The following is a 21164-nucleotide window of genomic DNA, read 5'->3' on the forward strand; positions in this document are numbered from 1 at the left end:
GAACTACCCACACTGGGCACATCACACCACTCGGCCATCAGCCCGGCTGCACTTGCCGCAGGCTGCCATCTGGGGTGAGGGGGCAATTGGGGGGCTGCAGGAGAGCTTCCACCCCCAGAAGCCCGCAGAGCCAGCCCAGTCCTCCCCATCGGGGGCTCGTACCCCATTCCTCCTTCACCTCCTTCCACTTACCCTTCCCTAGCCCCTCTTCTTGATGTACAAAATAAAGATAACGTGTAGTCAAAACTAGAAACTCTCTTTATTGAACAAAACTCAGGGAAACTGGGAAAAGGAGGTGGGAGAGGGGAAGAGAGAGGCTGGGAGAGGGGAGGGGGAAAACTGGGAGGAGGGAGCTGAAAGGGGGAAGCAAGGGAAAGGAGGGGGTAGGGAAACTGAAGGATCAGGGATGGGGGTCTCGCCGGGCCAACCGCCTCCCAGCACGGCGAGGGAGGGGGCCTCGGCATCCCCGGGGGGATGGGGTGGAGGGTGCGGAGGTTGAGGTGGGGGGTGTGGACATTGAGGAAGAGGTTGTGGGGGTTGAGGAGGAAGAGGTGGGAGGGGGGGCAGGAGTTGGGGGGGCAGCAGGCACAGGACCAGCACGGGGCACCATGCTCTGCAGCAGGAGCTGCAGGTTGGTGCTCAGCCCTTGGACCTCAGCCAGCAGCTCGTGGCGGACCTGCAGGTCTTCCCGCATCCAGGCCTGCAGTGTGCGGTGCACGGCTCGCAGGGCACCCAGGTGCTGGTCCCGGTACTCCTGCTCCGTGCTGGCGGTCCGGAGCAGGCCGCGGGTGCGGGAGCATGTCCCGGGCGGGGTGGTGCGCCCTGCACGAGCAGCTGGTGCAGCTGTAGAGAAAGAAGAGAAGTGGTCAGTTCTCCCTGGGGACGCAGAGGATGATGCCCAGCCCCCTCCCCCACCCCGCAACGTGAGGGTGACCATGTCCTGCACCGTCACAGCCGCTGTGCTTGTACAGAGGCCATGGTCAGGATGTCTGGCTCTCCCCGGGACTGGGAGCTGCCCCAAGACCGCACCCATGTCCCTGTGCCATGTATAGTGTGGCCGGGGCAGCAGGGGGGAGGGGGAGATGTCCCCTGCCTCCGTGTAGAGGGGACATGTGAAGGGAAAGCATCCTGCTGGTTCCTGCCCCGGGGTCGGGAGCATGTCACGTCTCTTTGCACAAGCATGTGCCTATTGGGCCATGGCCCCTGGGTGTCACGCAGCTGGAGCCACCTGCCCAAGGGTGGCATGGCACATGCTCGCACGTGCACAGGTGTCTGCGTGATCCGTGGAAGGCATGGCCCACGCGCGCGGTCTCTGGTCTCCCTCCCACCTCCACCCTCCCCTCCTCCCCGAACTACTTAATTCAAACTACTTACCCGGTACGGTCTCCCTGACCGACCCTGCTGGAACAGCTGGCGGTGGCCCCTCCGGTGCACCCAGGTCAGGGCCCTCTGGTCCCGGCTCGCTGTCCCCCGGGCTGGCACGGACTGCCCCTCCCCCCAAGAGTTGGTGGAGGGCGGGGAAGTAGGGGCAGGTGTCATCCCCTGCAGCAGCGCCACCCCTTGTGGCCCTGGCGTACCCCTGCCGCAGCTGCTTCAGCTTGATTCACACCTGCTCTTGGGTGCGCCTGTGTCTCTTGTGGGCCATGGCGGCTGCTATGCGTTCCTCCTCCTAGTGCGGAGATCTTGGAGATTGGGGGCCTGCCCCCAAATCTCAATGAGGTCCATGAGCTCCGCACTAGTCCAGGGGGCCACGCGCCGTCTACGGCCCCTGGGTGCTCGGGACTGGGCAGGGGACGGCTCGCTGCCACTGGCTGCCTGGCTCATGGTGGGGCCACTGGCTCAGGGGTAGACACTGCTGGCAGGGCTGTCTGACTCCAGTGCCGTCTGGCCAGAGTCTACCCCTTTAAGGGCCCGGGGCTGGGGGAGAGGAGAAGAGTTTTCCTGGTTGTGCCCAGAGAGGCCACCAGGGGGAACCTGGGAAGGGCTAGCCTCCCACTAGTTCGAATTAAGGGTCTACACAGCCCTTAATTCGAACTAGTAAGTTCGAACTAGGCTTAATCCTCGTAAAATGAGGTTTACCTAGTTCGAACTAAGCGCTCCGTTAGTTCGAATTAAGTTCGAACTAACGGAGCACTAGTGAAGCGCCTATGAAATTTAGTTCGAACTTACGTCTGTTAGTTCACTACAAAGTTAGTTCGTAGACATACCCTATTCTACACCATCCATTAAGACATTTCACTGTTACAAATTCCAGAAAATATTTAAAAAATTTAAATCTATTTCATTTCCAAGGATAAAATAAATGAACTGTGCAGCTGTATCTTATTCCCTTGGCTGTTCATTCAGAAAATAATGGATTCCACAAAAGTGGAAGAGGATGGATCTACACAGGAAATACATTCTGAAGTCTCAGTTAAAGGTGAGTAACCCTGTTCATTTGAGAACTGTCTGTGAGGATCCCTGTGCTTGGGAGTTTATCTAACAATAGGAATATTTAAAGATTAAAGGATTGTGTCTCATGATAAATCAGTTCTCCAATTATGGGTAATATTGTTATAAGTTGTATTAAAATTGTCCCTGGAGATCTCATGGGCATCATGGTATTAAGCAGTGGTTAGATATTTAGGGATAAAGGGACTGTGTCTCAAAGAAATTACTATTCAAACAGACATGACACGAGGGGAGGGATGGCACAAAGATAACTTATCCAGGGTCACACAAAGCAGATCAGTGGTAAAGCCAACAAACTGCGTTTCTCAAGTCGCAAGTTCAATGAAGTGACCTATCCACTGGACCATACTGTTTCTCTTCCTGTGCACCCAGGCTGACAATTCTCTACCACTTCACAAGAACTGGGCTTGGCAGATGCCTTTTGACTCTCCACTAACAACGTTGCATCTCCAATATACAATCAATTGCTTTTGGTTCCTACTGAGACAAAATGTTCCTGTCTCCCGAATGCAAGATCTAACCCCATTTCCAAGACCAAGATATTAGAACGGTCATAGATGATACGGAGCATTTTGTTTTCATAAACAAGTTAAACGTATTTGCTATTTCAACTGTGGAGCTGTGAATAAGTCACATGCATTCTGTCTAGCTTTTGTTTTCCTGATTACACTCAAAGTAGAAGCATAAGAGGGATGATATGGAAAATTCTGACAAGAATCTAGAGCAATGAAGAGAATGTTATTTAGCAGCAAAATAAATCTATTTGGTGGTTCTTATTTCCAGGCCTGCAATGAGAGGGAGCAAAGGGGACAGCTCCCCTGGCAATTTAAAAGGTCCCGGGGCTCCTGGCTGCCACTACTTCAACAACTACAGTGCCCAGAGTCCCAGACCTTTTAAATTGTCACCAGAGCCCGCAGCGACACATGCCTTGTGGCTTCAGTGGCAATGAAGAGCTGGCTTGGGGAGAAGATAACCCCCAGGCCCATCCCTTCTGTACGAGGTCCCACCCCTTCCAGGGACCGAAGCCAGCTCCCCCCAGGACCCAATAAAGTCTCTCTTGCCAGTTTTTGACTACAGACTTGATCATAGCACCTTTTGAAGACCACTCATAACATGCATAGTACTTGTGGCTCCACTGATTTGGCAGATGGAGAGATGTGTATTGCTCTTTACTAGCTTTTATTCCAATTCACTGAGTCTGGGTTCTTCCTGCTGAAGGAACAGATGGATTCAGGTACACTCCCAAGGCTGTGGAGAATGCATGAGCCTTAGTGAAGTGCACCCTAACCTGGGGTGGCTCCCTCTGAGCCAGCTTATAACACTCTCTAATACACGAGAAGACCCAGGTGGATAATCTTTGGGTCAAAATAGGAAAGCCCTACATTCTGTCTGTATAGGCAATAAACAGCTGTGTTGAATTACGGAAAAGTTTTGTTCTATCTATGTAAAAAGCCAAGGCACGCTTGGCATCTAAAGAATGCAACACCTGTTCTTTAGGGGAGCGGTGTGGTTTTGGAAAGAAAACGGGTAAGACAATTTCCTGTGCCATATGAAAAGGCGAAACCACCTTGGGGAGCCGGGTGTGGGCAGAGCCTAACATTATCCGCCGAGAACACCAAGTAAGGCAGCTCTATAGTCAATGTACAAAGCTCGGAGTCCTGGCGTGCCGAGGTTATGGCTACCAAGAATGCTACCTTTAGGGATAAATGTCTTAAGGAGCAGGTCGCCAAGGGCTCAAAAGGGGGAGACATCAATTTTTTGAGCACCAGACTGAGATCCCACTGGGGAACTGGCGGCTTCACATGAGGGCTCACTTTGTCTAGGCCCCTTAGGAATCTCTTTACTATCGGGTCAGTAAATAGGGAACTAGACCCCCCCCCCCCATTTACTGACCCGTGGAAAGCAGAAAGGGATGCCAAGTATACTTTAATAGATGAGGCGGATAGGCCAGTGTGCCGCAGTCCAAGTAGATAATTGAGCACCAGCGGAACTGGAGCCCAGCATGGGTCCAGCCCTTTTTGGGATGCCCATACGGTGAAACGTTTCCATTTAGCCTCATAAAACTTTCTAGTAGAGGGCTTTCTACTACCCAACAGGACCATCTGAACTGCCTGCGAGCAAGCCCGCTCAGCACGTGTTAACTACTGATAAGCCACGCCATAAGGTGGAGTGATCTGAGATTCGGATGGACTATGAGTCGTCCCCCCCTCCCCCGACAGGGCTGAGTGATGAGGTCCGGGACCATGAGCAGGGGTTGCGGCTTTGTACACAGCATCTCCAGCAATATCGTGAACCAAAATTGTCTGAGCCAGCTCGGGGCGATCAGGATTACTTGAGCTGTGAATGCTTTCACCCTGGCGAAGACCTTGGGGATCAATGGGAACGGTGGAAACGCATAGAGAAGTCCCTGAGGCCATTTCTCTGTTAGTGCATCTCCCCTGGACTGCTTGCCCAGCCCCAGAAATGAGTAATAGAGGGGGCATTTCTTGTTCTCTGCTGTGGCAAACATATCCACCCGGGGATAACCGCACCTGAGGAAAGTTTGACCCACGACCTCCCCTTTCAAAGACCACTCGTGGGCTCCGAAGGACCTGCTCAGTGCATCTGCTAGCAAGTTCTTGCAACCGGGCAGGTACTTGGCCTGAATGTGGATTTTGTGTTCTATGCACAGGTCCCATAGGAGCATCGCCTCCCTGCTCAGAGAGTAAGATCGGGCTCCCCCATTTGTTCACATAGGACACGGCTGCCATGTTGTCGAGGCGCACCAGAATTGAGCGCTGTGAAAGCATGGGTAAGAACACCTCGCACGCTTTCCTGACTGCCTGTAACTCTCTCACATTGATGTGTAGGATCCTCTCACAAGGTGTCCACACTCCCTGTGTTCTGCAGCGGTGTATGTGAGCTCCCCAGCCTACGTCAGAGGCATCCGTCACTAACGTGACTGAGGTCAGCTCGATCTGAAACGGTTCCCCCCCCGCAAACCACCTCCCTCTGAGTCCACCATTGTAAAGAGATAAGTACTTGCGGGGGAACAGTGAGTAGTACGTCCCAGTGTGCTGAAGTCTGATTGAAAACAGTCGCCAGCCACGCCTGGAGGGGCCGAAGTCTCAGCCTGGCGTGGTGGACGACGTAGGTGCATACCGCCATGTGACCAAGCAGCTTCATACAGGTGTAGGCCGAAACAAGGGGGGGGAATGCTTCAGGTCGTTCACCATGGTCAGTATGGTATCAAACCTTACCCTGGGGAAGGAGGCCCGTGCCAGCCTGGCACTGAGGAGGGCCCCAACAAATTCTCTCTCCTGACAAGGGATCAGCATTGACTTCTCGTCATTCAGTAAGAGCCCCAGCCTCCTGAAGAGGGACTGTATAAAGCCTACGTGAGCTGTTACCTGCGCGTGAGAGCGCCCTCGAACCAGCCAGTCATTCAGGTAGGGAAACACCTGTATACCTCAGGTCCTGAGAAATGCAGCTACCACCGCCATACATTTTGTAAACACTCTGGGGGCCGTAGAGAGCCCAAACGGAAGAACAATAAACTGGAAATGGTTGGGGAACACAACAAATCGCAGAAAATTCCTGTGACTCGGCCTTATCGCTATATGGAAATAAGCGTCTTTGAGGTCAAGGACCGTGTACCAATCGCCCTGCTCCAAGAGTGGAATGATGGAGGCCAGGGTTAACATTCTGAACTTCGTCTTTACCACCTCCTTGTTGAGGTTTCGAAGGTCCAGAATTGGGCGAAAGCACCCTTTCGGTTTTGGGATAACAAAATAACGTGAGTAAAACCTCCTGCCCTCCAAACGGGAGGGGACCCGTTCTATCGCACCTTTCTCAAGGACTGCGAGGACCTCCTGATGCAGGACGGCCTCATGCAATGGGTCCCTGAAAAGGGATGGGGAGGGAGGGAAGGAAGGGGGGGAAACCCAGAAACGGGATACAATAACCCAACCTTACAAGATCAAGAACCCATCTGTCCGAGGTAATCTCGGTCCACGTTTGCACGAAATGGGATAACCTGTCCCCAAACATTGGGGGGGGGGGGGAGATCGGGACATGGCCCTCGATGATGGTGTCAAAACTGGGGCTTAGCTTGGTGGGTAAGGGGCTGACTGGTTCCCCTAACATTATTATGATGAGGGCAACGACACCTGCAGTTAGAGGTTGAAGCTCCCATCGTCCCTGCGCCCCCACCGGGAGGACGAGGTTGGCGCCTCCAATAATTTCCACGGCCCTGCTGAAACTGTGGTAAACCCTGCTGTCAATAGGGGAGTTGTCGCCTTTGAGGAGCTGGCGTGTGTATTCCCAATGACCGAAGTGTCGACTGAGTATCCTTTAACATGTGCAGTCTAGAGTCTGTATGCTCTGAGAAGAGGGCCTTTCCCTCGAATGGGAGGTCCTGGATAGTAGACTCCACCTCCGGAGGAATGCCACACACCTGCAGCCAGGCGCTGCGCGCATAACCACGCCCGATGCCATAGTCCTGGCGGCCGAATCTACAGCCTCTAAAGAGGCTGTAGAGCTGTGCATGCGATTGTCCTGCCCTCAGCGGTCACGGTAGCAAATTCTTGTTGTGCATCAGGTGGGAGCCTATCTCTAAACTTGTCGACAGCCTGCAAGGTATTATAGGCATATCGGCTTAGCGTTGCCTGCTGGTTAGCAATTCAAAGCTGTACTCACCCCGTAGCATAAACCTTACACCCCAATAAGTCCAGGCGCTTAGGTTCCCTGGCCTTTGGGGTTGAGCCGGGTTGTGGCAGCTTTTCTTTTTGTGCAGCGGCTTGGACTATGATGGATCCCAGGACAGGGTGCGAGTACAAGAGCTCATGTCCGGACTGAGAAATAAAATAGCGCCTCTCAACCCCCTTAAAGTTCAGGGTGAGTGAGGCGGGGGTCTGCCAGAGAGTGGTAGTAATTTTGGCTACCGTTTTGTTTAGCGGCAAAGCAAGCCTGGCAGAAGCATCCTCTGACAGGATGTCCACCATGGGATCTGACTCTTGCGGAACTGGCTCCACAGGTACACCCAAGTTGGAGGGAAGGCGACGTAAAAGGTCCTGATGGGACCTAGAGTCCATTGCTGGCATGGATGGCACAGGGTCAGCTACAGCCTCATCTGGGGAAGAGGATGAGGAAGACTCTCTGAGGCTCTAAAGGTGGGAGCACCTCCGGCGGAATAGGCACCGAAGGAAGCTGTGGACCCAGCTGAGATGGCACCACAGCCAGAGGCAGGTGGTTTGGGGCCTCCATATGGAAAGCGTGAACCCCTGGAGGTGACGGAGGCCTGGGAAGCAACGCTGATGCAGGGGTGTGTCGGCAGGAGGCGGCGGACATCCGCGAAAGTATCGTGAGCCCCTGCCATTGATGATAAGCCCATGGCGTCCAAAAAGGCCAGGGGGGCTGAAGGCTGAGGGGGCCAGGACTGCTGAAACCCAGACTGGCGCGTGTGGGGCCGGGAACGAGAACGGTGCTTGGATGAAGGTCTGGAGGAAGCCTCCGAGCGGAGCGACTCCACATCTGACTCAGAGGAGTAGTCAGAAGCGGACCAAGGCAGTGCTAAGCCAGGCTAGTCTTGAGATGAAGGAGGCTTAAGCATGGCCATAGACTGCAGCTTTGTAGGAAGCCTCACTTGAGTCGGTGCCGACGAAGTGCGTGCATCAGCTGATGCTTGTTGACTGTGCTCCATGCTTTCTGGTGCAGGCACCGGATCACCGGTGCTAGATGGGGCAGGCACTAAATGGAGAGCCTGCATCATAACCGGTGCCGCAATGAAAACTGATGCTGGGGCGAGCGCTGTTGCCGGAGCTATGCCGGGTGCTTTTGCCGGTGCCCAGGCGGGTGCTAAGCCAGACGTCCGCGCCGGTGCCAAGGTAGGCGCTGGTGCTATTGTAGGGTCAGATGCCAGCACCGGCATTGAAATTGACGCTGGTGCCGCAGTAGAAGCGGCCAGTACCGGCGTGTGCAGCTGAGCCGGTGCCGTGGGCACATTAGTCAGCGCTGGAGTTGGGGGTGGCGCCCTCGCTTGGCACAGCACCTGTTAACACCCTGGTGGTTGTTGGGGCAGTGCAGCTACAGAAAACGGCGTGCACTGGTACAGGGCTGGCTGCGGGGCACAAGACACAGACATGGTCGGTGCTGGAAGCAGTGCCCATACCTTCTCTGGTGCCCACTGCACTTCCGTTATGGGTGCCGGCAGCGTAGTTGTAAGGGACGGCAACCCCATGTGCTGTTGCGGGGTGGTTGCCGGCACCACCGTCGACCAAGGCTCACAGTGTGGGGGGGCAACTGGGGCCATCATGGCTCCCAGTGTCAGCCGCTGCGATCCCGCTGGCCCCAGCACCAACTGCAGGGAAACCATGAGGTGGATCAGCTCACGGGCAGCCTTAAACGTCTCAGGTGTAGATGGCCGGTGCAGTGACAGCATGCCTGGGATGTCTGCCAACCCGCCTTTTTGAGTTCCCGAAAGTGCCTCAGAGCGCTCGGATCTCCGCCGATGGTGTTTTCCTGCACCAGACTTGTGGCCGGGCGATCTACCCCTTGAAGTCTTGGCCCTCTTCGGGGCCGGGGAATGTGAGCAGTGCCTTGGTGCCAGTGGCGTGGGCACCGATGCCCCATCACATGCCCCCCCTGCACTCGCCGTTTGCGGTGCAGAGGTTACCCCGGTCTCAGGACCCGGTGCCGGTTGCAGAGCCTCCTCCATCAACAAAAGTTTTAAGCTCGAGTCCTTCTCTTTCTTTGTCCGCGGATTAAATGCCGGATAGATTCTGCAGGTGTCTGTCAGGTGGCTTTCCCCCAGACACTTTAAGCAGTTGTCATGGGGGTCATCTCTGGGCATGAATTTTGCGCAGGAAGTGCATGGCTTAAATCCTTGTGGTCCAGGCATTCCCTACCCCCTAAGGGGGGGAGGGAGAACAAAGGAAAAGAAAGTCCAACACTAAATACCTAACCAATGGGATAACTATTAGAGAAGTATTTACATAAAGAGATAAGCGGGGAAATTGACTAGGTAATTGACATGCTCCAACCAACCGTCACTGACGGTAAGAAGGAACTGAGAAGGAGGAGCATCGGCAGGGGTACTTATGTGCTGCTATAGTGGCACCACTCCAGGGGGCGACCTGCCGGCGCTATGGGTGCTGCTAGGGGAAAAACGCTCCGCAGAACTGTGCACGTAGCGCACACACACCTCACTCGAATGGACAGGAGCAACCACTCGAAGAAGAAAGTGTGTTCTTGAGCTCTTCAAACACCTGATCTCTTATGGAAGATGAGCACCTGCTTCCGCCTGCCCCCTAAGTGTAAACTTGTAACCGCTGAAGTTTACAAAAATAAACGTTTGCTAAAATCCGTACTTACATTTACCCTTAAAAATGCATGTATCCTAACAAATGTTACAACAATTCTTCAAATTAAGCTATCCACAAGTTGCTAACAGACATCCTTAAACACAATGCCATAGAGCAGGGGTGGGCAATAATTTTTGGTGGGGGGCCACTCCAAGATTTTGGTAAGTGGTCAAGGGCCGTACTTTTCTGTAGACGACGGTGCAGGGTCTAGGGTGGAGGTTGGGTGCAGAAAGGTGCATGGGGTAAGGGATGGGGGTTCAGGAGATGGTGTGAGGTCTGAGAGGGTGTTTGGATGGAGGAAGGAGTTGTGACCTGGGTCAGGGGATTGGAGTGTAGGTTCCAGGAGGGAGTGTGGGTGCAGAAGAGGGTTCCGGCCAGGTGGAGGGTTCTAGGAGGGGATACAGGGTGGGGAGGGAGTTGTAACCTGGGGCAGGAGGGTGCAGAGGGTTTGGATGGTGATCTGGGGGAGGGAGTTAGGATGCAGGAGGGGTTGGGGTGCCAGAGTCAGGTGCTTGCTGGGAGGAGTTTGCCTAATTGTCTCCTGGCCAGTAGCCCCAACCTGCTTGAAAATACAGGCTGCTCCCTCCACGTGGCTTTCAACTCCTGCTGCCCCAGTCTCTCAGGCCAATCTTTCAGCTCTGATTGACTGGCTGTTTCCAGCTAATAGGAGCTCAGAGATTGGCTGAGGTCAGTTCTTATTGGCGGGTTGTTTCTGGCCAATAGGAGCTGAGGACTGAGCTGAAGGCAGGGAGATTGAAAGAAGACTCCCCTTCCCTGAAGAGCAGAGAAACACAGGGACTGTGTTAAGCTTGTGCCTGAGGGTCCCGGCAGGGTGGTCCGTGGGCTGGATCCTGTGGCTTAGCGGGCTGGATCCAGCCCCTGGGCCATATTTTGCCCAGCCCTGCCATACAGCCTACATTACCAACATCTTAAATGCAAAATGTAAGCAATGAAGCTGTAATGACTCATGAGAATTCCTGTTATTGCCTTGGCTCTGATATGGCTGCTTCATGTTCCAGGGTCTCTGGTATATTAGTGCAAATACAGATCTTCTGCAAACGCAATCGAATATATGGCACTCTAAACAGAATCCAAAATTTTACTATTTCTTATTTCATTTCTCTTTTGTTTTCACTTAGGTGGATCTTTGAAATGTTGCTTTTATTGACTAGTCCTAATTCTGTGAAAAATCCATCTCAAGTAGTGACTAGACCAATAAAGATGCCAAGAGGCAGAGCAGCTATTTCTTCAGCAGACTGAAAAAAAAGTAGTGGATGGAAATGAATGAGACCAGCAGAAATACAAATGCAGCAGGAGAAAAGAGGAAAGAAGGGAAGGAGAAAGAAAGAGGAGAATTAAGACAGATCAATGAGATTTAGGAGACTTACATGGCCATCCAAAATGGGTTCCTGAATGAACATTAGTCTTAAGTAAAACAATATAGCTTATTAAACTACAAATTATTTAAATTGAGTTAACTTTTACTTATAACAATTTGGCAGTCACTTCATGACAGTGAAGTGATGGATAATAGAAAAGATTAAAAAAATTGGGTAATCTCAGATACACTGGTATATAGTTTTGGTCTGATATAATACAATAAATATAAATCTTTATTCAAAGTAAATTTATAACAAGGAAAGAGTCAGCTTATAATGCAAAAGGCAGCAAGTATCCAATCAAATATAAACCATATCAAATAAAAATACACTTCTGACTCAGATTCAATTATTTCTTTCCAGATTTTTATTTATTGACTTTATTGTAAAGTAACTACTGTGATCTGCACTGCTCCTCTCTCATGGAGAAGCAAAGCACAAACCAATATGAGGAAAATATACTTATTTAACTTTTATATATTTATTGGAACTTTTCTACTTTTGTGGATCCAGGCTTGATAGGACATACCCAAGTTTTTGCATCTAAAGCAGCATTTCTCAAACTGTTAGTTGGCACCCCAAAGTAGGTCATGACCTCCTTTAAATGGGTCTCCCAAGCTATCTTAGACTTGCTGGGGCCCTGGGCTGAAGCCTGAGTCCCACTGGCTAGGCCCAAAGCCATAGCTTGAAGGTTTAGCCTGCTTGGCAACGCTCAGGTTACAGACCACCTGCCTGGGGCTCAAGCCCACCTTGGTCTTCAGCTGTGGTCCCTCCCAGCCAGGTGGGGCACTCAGCTTTGACCCCCCTTACTTGAAGCAATGAGGCTCAGATGGTTTCTGGCTTTGGTCTTCCGTGTGTTTGTGAAGTAATTTCTGTTATCAGAAGGTGATCATGGTGCAATGAAGTTTGAGAACACATAATCTAAGTGTGTAATGTAACACACCAGAACAGAATTAGACAGATTATTTTAGCATAATATTTTCCATGTAAGACTGCATACAGTCTATAAAATAAAATATATTAAAATAAACTTCTAAAACATGAAGTAAACTAAAGATCAATTTGAATTTTCAGATTGTGTCAATAGATCAAAAGATATTAATTATAGAGTATATGAAGTACTTACGTTGGTAATTGTACATAAAGCAGGCCTGTGCAGTGATCATCCACTCTGCTCTAGTCTCACAGAAGATGGCAATGTTAGTCTTCGGCTGCTGCCCCAATACTGCTAAGCCATTTCCAAAATTAGTAGCTTTAATGAAGACATCATCATATGAGAGCCAAGTGTATTTTCCAAGGATGACCTAATAAAAGTAATATAAATGTACATAAATGTAATTTAGAAAAAGGTAGGCCCCAAGATTTCAAATTGTGATCCTTATTATACCTTAGGTCATGTGAAAATATGAATGATGCAAGTCTAAAAATATAATTGTCAACATTTCCCAAAGGATAATATTCTTGCATTAAAACAAATTATAGCATCATGGAAGTTCCAATCTTGTCCCTCAAAGTCCAAATTAAAAAAAAAAAAGGCTCTGTACAAGGAAACTGTGGTTGTTGAGGGAATGGAAATTGGCTATAGAGTGAGTATGGTGTACAGTGGACCATAACCCCATATACAAGAACCACAATATAGATGTAGTTCAAAGTGCTAGGATATCCTCTCCTCTACTGTCCCTCCCTAAAAATGTGCCCACTACAAACCCAGAGAACTGGTACAATATTCAGTTCCACAATTTACAAGGAATGAGATCTCCTCTAACAAATACCGCAGTTTTTGTTTCTGCTCTTCCACTACAGCATTTGGGGTCTTCTGAGGGCTTGCTAAATACCACAATTATTAACCCTTTAACATTTAAGATTTTTAAAAGTTTATTTTGGAAAACATTAAAAGCTTAATAGTAAAGTATTCTCTCTAATATCCCTTTTGCTTTACTTGTATGGAAACCTTCCTGGTTTCCAGCCAGTTCACCTACCTGCCAACTTACCCTTCCCATTACCTCAGCAGCCTACCATGCAGGCTCCTGGGAAATCCTAACTCCCCAGTACCACACCAGTCATTTGGCTGAAAAGCTTAGGCTTCCCATCCTCAGCCTAGAAAACACAGGTTACTACAGAGACACAGAGTCTGAGAGCTCAGAAACCTGTCTGAAATTGACACAATATTCATCAATTTCATGACTATTCACCATTGAATAGCAGCTGTGAAACTGAACTAACTCTAGTTAGCTTCATTTAGCTGCTGCTTGTGAGTCATAGTAAAGGTAGGTACTGGGGTTATTCATAAAGAAAGAACTCCCTCATCAAAAATATGGGCAACTAAGAAACCAGGTGCTTGGCAACTCTGGCTCCCAAATTCCCAGTAGATCACTTGACTAGTTACCATAAAGTTAGGGAATCAAAGAGCCTGTGGATCTCATTCTATTTCAAAACACTGAAATATTCCTGCTGTGTTTTTAAAACATTATGTATTTAGCTGGTCTGTAAAAAATCCAAATATTTGGATATCCATCCTGTTTTGGGATGAAAACATTTCCAAAAGACTCAACCTTCTTTGCAGACCCAGAAATCAGTTTTACTGACAGCTACCTGGAGCAATGAGCAGCACAGCTCATTTAAGATCACCACCACCAAACTCTACTCTCAGCCTAGAATACTAAGGGATGCAAGGGGGGAACCTACTTCATGTAATATTTATGACTCTCTCCTTATATGATTTAAACCATCCACTAAAACATTTCCTGCCAATCAATATAATTTGCAGAAATGCATGCAAAGGTCCACAAATTACTATGAAATGAGTGGAAAGGGATCCATTAAATAAACAATGGATTAAATAAACAATTCCGTTAAAAGCACTTTAATCCTTCAACAGATTTGTGTTTATTAGATGTTACATTTAAGTTTAAACTAATTTGGCATGCAACATCTAAACTAGGGAAGTCCAACTCCAACAGATTTTATGATGCAGATTAGACTAGTGCTTTTCTTAACTAGAGATCAGCAATGATACAGGTTGTGTTTAGGGAGCTTTTATTAACAAGAGAAATTTTACCTCTATTAGCTACCTTGAGTACTGAAATAGTTAAGATGTAGCAGCATGCACCCCAGCACAGGTTGAACAAGCCTACCTGGAACACTGGTAAAGGCACATGCTGTTGAGGATTCACAAATGATCTCTCAGCTAGTCAGATCAAAGCTAGCTCCAATACATATACATGAACTGCAACTACATCTCCTGATTGCAGTGTCGATAAATCATTAGCTTCCTACACCTATGCTTCCTTGATTTCCTGAACTCATTTTCCTTATCCTAAGCCCCATGTACCCTGCATCCTTGTTTGTTCCTCTTTTCCATGACAGGTCAATGTTCTACCACCATCTATATGCCACTTCCTCCTGCCTTCATAAGCACACATTTTTTGAGAATGTGAAACAAAGCCTCATCACCCTCTCCAGGTCTCCTAATAGAGGGACAGCTGTGAATGGGAAAAGGGGGAGTGTCAGAAGGAGGTATGAGAAGAGGTAAAGCCTCAGCAGCACAGTGGCTGCTTCTCCAGACCGGGAAGGCTGATCCAGTTGGTTCTTACTTGCTTTTTGACCCAATCCTGGGTGCTGCAGCATCCACTCCTGCCCTTCCTGAACCCACTTTCATCTCCACAGCTTTACATAGGGGAAGAGCCCACAAAACATTTCCACTGCAGAGGTGCTAGACCTGACTACCCTTCCAGTTTTGCAATCCTTGTCTCCAAGTACTCTAACTCCAAATCTATTTCCCTTCTAATTTGACTGACACCATGTTCACATTCCTACCTAAACTACCTCAATTCAGCAGCCAGAGTCTTATCCACACACACACACACACACACACACACACACACACACACACAACCAGTTTATACTACTCAAAATACTAAGGCGATTTTTCCTCCTGTAGGCATACAAAGATAGGCTGCGTCTAGACTAGCAAGTTTTTCCGCAAAATCAGTTGCTTTTGTGGAAAAACTTGCCATTGTCTACACTGGCCGCTTGAATTTCCGCAAGAACACTGACGACCTCATGTAAGAAATCAGTGATTCTTGCGGAAATACTATGGTGCTCCCGTTCGGGCAAAAGTCCTTTTGCACAAAAGGGCCAGTGTAGACAGCTCAGATTTGTTTTGCGCGAAAATGGCGATCGGGGCTTTTTTGTGCAAAAGTGCATCTAGATTAGCCACGGATGCTTTTGTGCAAAAGTGCTTTTGCGGAAAAGCGTCTGTGCCAATCTAGACGCTCTTTTCCGCAAATGCTTTTAACGGAAAACTTTTCCGTTAAAAGCATTTGCGGAAAATCATGCCAGTCTAGACGTAGCCATAATGTATAGATATTTATCAAAAAACTATTTTGAAAATTGGTTTAAGAATTTCCCTTGCACAGCTTCAAGATTTCTACTAAATGGGGCGGGGTAAAATGATATTTTCCTTTCTCGTCATTCACTTTGAAGGTTCAGGAAAGAATTATGAGATACATTGGAAATCAATGGTTTAGAACCTTTGCAAAGGAATACCTCTAATTGTTTTTTTTTAAATTGTCATGGATTAGTTTGAATTTTAATGTAGTCATTGTTAAAAGGTTTTCTGATTTTTAAAACAATTCACAATTTTGGCTCTTAATCCACAGATAATACAAGAGCAACAAAGCTTGAGTATTTACAAAAGCACTTTCTAGTGTACAGTAGTTAATGCCAAACTTAACCAGTTTACTATACAGGATGAACCTCTTTAGTCTGGCACACTCTTGTCCAGCAGTAGCCGTGGTCTGCCATGATTTTAGTTAGCTGGATGTATACACATCATGGGTGTGGCTAAATTTCCTATGGTCCCATAAAGTTTGTTTACAGCCACTAGTTCTGGCTGTCCATAGTCTGTGCTCTTATTTCACTCTGATTTACCACTAGATGTCTTCTAAGAGCCCAATAAGCAGTGGAAATGTTAACGCTACCAGACAAATATTGACCTCCGCTGATCAGCAAATTCTCTGGTTCAGGACCAGTCAGGTCCCAAGCGTGCCAAGACTAGAGATGTTCAACCTGTATAAAAATCCCAGTCCTACAAACACTTATGTACATGTTTAACTTTAAACACTTCATCAGTCCCTATGGAGATTCCTCAAATATGTAAAGTTAAGTATGCACATAGTTGTTTAATGGGCTCTAAGGGGTCAAAAGGAAAGTAAAGAACCTCTCTTTTAGCAGACATTTATACCCTAACATTATACTAAGTACCAAGGCAATGCTTAAAAGGTCTCAGGAAGAAGCAGTCAACCTTAAGAGTGGAAAACAAAAAATAAATACTGCCCTCTAGTGCGTCTGATTTTTTCATTTATTTAAATAAATTAATTGCTAAAGTTATACAGAGTATTAATATGTACATTTTCCCATTAAACAGAAGTCAAATAAATATTAAATATATGACAATGTTTGAAAGCATTGAACAATAACCATTTAGTGGTTCTTGGACAAATCTCTTTCACATATTTGTCCATTCAGTATACAGGCAGTCCCCGGGTTACGTACAATATAGGAACTGTAGGTTTGTTCTTAAGTTGAATTTGTACGTAAGTCAGAACTGGCGTCCAGATTCAGCCACTGCTGACACTGACCAGCGGCTGACTATAGGAAGCCCGAGGCAGAGTTGCTCTGCCCTGGGCTTCCTGGAATCAGCCACTGATCAGTTTCAACAGCGGCTGAATTTGGACGCCTGGGACAGAGCAGCTGGGGCGCTGCCGGGTTGGTCCCGCAGCACCGCTCCTCGGCGCTACTGGACCACCCCGGCAGCACCCCAGCTGCTCTACCCCAGCTGTCCCCAAGTCAGCCGCTGCTGAAACTGATCAGCGGCTGATTCCAGGAAGCCCGGGTTAGAGCAACTCTGCCTCAGGCTTCCTGTAGTCAGCCACTGCTCAGTTTCATCAGCAGCTGACTTGGGGACGCCTGGGGCAGAGCAGCTGGGGTGCTGCCGGGTTGGTCCAGTAGTGCCAAGGAGCGGTGCTGCGGGACCAACCCGGCAGCGCCCCAGCTGCTCTACCCCAGGCGTCGTCGGCGAGAAAAGCCTGGTCTGCTGGGAGAGTGGGTGGCACACGAGCTGCGTCCCCCCCCCCCCAGCAGACCAGGGAGACGCGGGTGGCGGGACCGCCAAGACGCACCGCGGTCCCGCCCACATCCTCCACGGCTTTGCTCCGCCTCTCCCTGGTCTGCTGGGGAGGTGCTCCCCCCAGCAGACCAGGGAAATGGGGAGCAAAGCCTCGGAGGACGCCAGCCGCGGGACAGCCGCGGCGCATCTGGGCTGTCCCGCTGCCCGCGTGCTCCGCGGCTATGTTCCGCATCTCCCTGGTTTGCTGGTGGGGGGCTCCCTCCCCCAGCAGACCAGGGAGACATGGAGCAGCTTTTCTCGCCCCGGAGGACGTGGGCGGCGGGACCACGGCACATCTGGGCGTCCTGCCGCTCCCGTCCTCCGGGGCGAGGAAAGCCCCGTTCGTAACTGCGGATCCGACATAAGTCGGATCCGTGTAACTCGGGGACTGCCTGTAGTTGTCTCAACAGTCCCAGGATATTAGATTCTCCCATGTCTTCTCTGCATTCTTAGAATGTGTAAGATTTAAAGAAAATACATTTCTGGGGTGAAATCTTTGCTTCACTAAAATCAATGTGAGTTGTGAGATTAAGTTCAATGAAGCCAAAATGTTATGCCTGGTTTATAATCTCAAATCTATTGTCCAATTTACAGTATAGAGCTAAGAATGAGGAAGGTGTTCCAGTTGAAATTAATCTTTTTTTTTTCCAAACACAAAAGCATATAAGTTAAAGAAAACTAGTTAAACATCCTTTTCACAACCCAAATCCATTGAAACTTTCCAATTAAATTAGGCTTCCAGTTAAGTTTTCAACTATTTTCAAGATTCACACACCCTGGCATTTTCAAATAATACACGGGGAGAGGAGAGAGGGAAAAAGTTCGCTGGTTCTCTTGTTGATGTTTAAAAGCAAACTGATTGCAGTTCCAGTACTGTGAAATTCCAAAAAGATAGCAAAAAAATATTTTATCTTCATTCATTTATTGCAGTCTTGGTTATTATTCTCAAATACAGAACACTAGAAAGTGTACCCAGCACTGCTTGGTTCCTTAATTAATTGGGTTTTTCTTCATTTAACTCACTGCTCTGAAATGGGGCTGGAGATGAGAGATTCAGTATGCAGGTTGCCCCAGAAAGAGGGGTTCATCTGCCCACTGTCCCCAGGCAGAATGCACTGCAGCAAACAGTGTACTCTCCCCTCTCTCCCTGATGGAGAACAGCCAGCAATGTTCCTGGATGAATCTGGGGGCTGAAGCAGTCCCCAATGACTTCAAATGGAACCATAGTTATTCAGTGCTTCTGAAAATCAGATAGATCCTCTTTTTAAAAACTACAAAATTATACAACTCAACTTGCTAACATTCACACAAGCAAATTGCCTCTTCAGGGAGAGTGGCCCAAAAGACAGTGCTCTTGATCGGCTGTCAGAAGATCTGGGTTCTATGCCTAGATCTGCCCACTGACTTACTGAGCGACCCAAGGTAAGTCATTTTTCACCAGTTCATTCTGCTTCCCAACTGGCAATAATTAGCACCCTTTGTAAGTAAGTGAATATTTATCAATACACTATATGAATAAAAGTTATGAATTATTATATAAATGTTTAAAAGCTGGTTCTGAACAGTGACCAGCTGCATTTACAAAGAGAACTAGAGAATAAAGAATGATATAAAATGGGAAAATTAGCACACAGACCATTGAGAATTAGTAGATATTTGACTAAAGTATCAGTTAATCTGTTCTAGACAATAGGTTTCATAATTTTAGACCAATGAGAGAAATGTAAGACTTCTAGAAAGATGTAACATAGATTTGTTGTAACATTGTAGCATCTCTGGCAGATGCCTGTTAGTCTTCAAACTTTTTCATAATATGTTCTCTACAGAAGAGTTTTAGGGAATTACATTAAAAGCTATGGGAAGTTTTGCTATTGATTTCAGAGACAATAATTAGCCCAAAGTCCTATTTCAAAAATTGTACAGGTTGGATCTCCCTTGTTCAGCACCCTGGGAACCTGACTGGTCCTGGATGAGGGAACCGACCAGACAACGGGAGGTCCTCTGACACCTGCCCTTCAGCTTACTGCCCATCTGCACTGCTGCTTAGTTCCGTCCAGCCAGGCTGCCTACTGGCCAGCCCCTGCCCTGGCTCCACTACCTGCTGGGTGGCACCTGGCCAGCTGCTCTGCTTCAATTGGGCTGATGCAGCCACATTCCTCTCCCTGCTCCCAGCTGCTGGGTCCGCAGTCCCAGCCCCGCTGCTGGGTGGCACGTGACCTCAGCTATACTGCTTCTGTCGGGCTGCTGCAGCCCAGCCCGGCTTTCTCCTCCAAGGCTGCTGTGCTGCAGCCCTGGCCCTGCTGCCGGGAAGCAGGCTACCCCAATCATGCTACTGCCACTGCCCGGATAACTGCGGACCTGCTGCCACCACCTAGGATATTACAGCACCGCTGCTGCCTGGGCTGACGTGGCACCAGCCAGGCTACCCCTCCTGGGCAGCCATGGGCTTGGCCCTGCAGCAGGCCAGCAGGCAGCCCAGACAGCACTCCACTCCCGCCCGGACTGCCCCGGTACCGCCTCTGTCCTGGCTGCTGCAGCCCCGCTGCCACCAGGATAGTGGGGCTCCCAGCTGCTGGCCCTCCTGCTCCAGGGTCCTCTCATCTAGCAGCATCCATGGTCATGCCAGACCACAGATGTTGCCGGACAAGAGAGTCCTGGTCAAAGGAAGTGCAACCTGTATAAGCCAATTCCTGCCATCCCTACTGATGAAGTTCGCTGTCAAAACCCTGACTGCTTTCAATAGGTGTCCTACTAGAAAAATGTGCAAAGTACCTTTTAAAACGTTTACAGTTTGATTTGTTTTGCTAAACACTGTATATTACATTTTAAACAAGAGACAACATTTCTTAACACAAAAAGAAAATGTTAAGAAATTCTAAAAGCAATCTTATGCAGGAGTGCCACCCTATGGAACAAAACAGCATAGCATCAAGCATAGCAATCTGTCATATTAAACCTCAAGTAGGGACATTAGAAAGTGTAATTGAATAGTCGTGTAACTGCAAAAAATATTATCAATTACACGAGTATTTGACAGTCCCTGGGAGCGGGAGCGGCAGCCAGTGCACTCCCAACCCCGCTCCTAAGGAGCCCCTGCCACCTCACGCTTCTGCCTCTGTGTCAGAGACAGCAGCACAGGGTGTCAGGAGGAGCCAGTCCATGAGGGGAGCTGGCATAAAAACCTGCAGTGCAGGGTGGCAGCTGCCACTGTCTGTGGGGAATCAGAGCTCCCCAAAGACAGAGGCTGCTCCACAGGATGCGGAGCAGCCTCTATCCGCAAAGACCTCGGACCTCCCACGGACAGAGGCTGCTGCCGCAAAGCAGGCTCGCCATAGACACAGGCTGCTCCATGAAATGCAGAGCAGCCTCTCTCCATGGGGAGCTCAGCCCGCCACAGAGGTCCTCCCCACTGCACTGCTGCCTCTAATAGAGACAGTAGTGCAAGGGGGTGCAGGCACAGCCAGTGCTGGGAGGAACCGACTTTTAAGCTGGCTCCCCCCAGCACTAGCTCCTGCCAGCCCCTAGCCTCCTGCCTCTGTAGAAGGCAGCAAGGTGGTGGCAAGCAAGTCCACGGAGCCAATATGCACAGGGAGCTGGCTTGAAAGCTGGCAGAGACAGTAGTGTAGGGGTAGAGGTGGGCAGGCAGCTACTGTGCTCATAGAAAGCCAGTTTTTAAACCAGCTTCTCTCAGGCACTGGTTCCTGTGGGACGTGGGGGGAGAATTAGGGATGTAATAGACTCATAGACTTTAAAGTCAGAAGGGACCATTATGATCATCTAGTCTGACCCCCTGCACAGTGCAGGCCACAAAATCTCACCCACCAC

General features: G+C 49.1%; 1 protein-coding gene across 13 annotated transcripts in view; it reads right to left on the reverse strand.

Annotated features, from left to right (window-relative positions):
* Positions 1-21164, reverse strand: part of ACSL3 (acyl-CoA synthetase long chain family member 3) — an 88164-nt gene that overhangs the window by 35336 nt on the left and 31664 nt on the right. For all 13 annotated transcript variants that reach the window (XM_075937551.2, XM_075937552.2, XM_075937547.2 and 10 more), the window contains one exon: positions 12297-12474. In XM_075937551.2, the coding sequence (XP_075793666.1) occupies positions 12297-12474 (178 nt within the window). The remainder of the gene's footprint in view (positions 1-12296; positions 12475-21164) is intronic.

The sequence above is a fragment of the Pelodiscus sinensis genome, chromosome 10 (genome assembly GCF_052426305.1).
Source record: "Pelodiscus sinensis isolate ZL-2025 chromosome 10, ASM5242630v1, whole genome shotgun sequence".
NCBI lineage: Eukaryota > Metazoa > Chordata > Testudines > Trionychidae > Pelodiscus > Pelodiscus sinensis.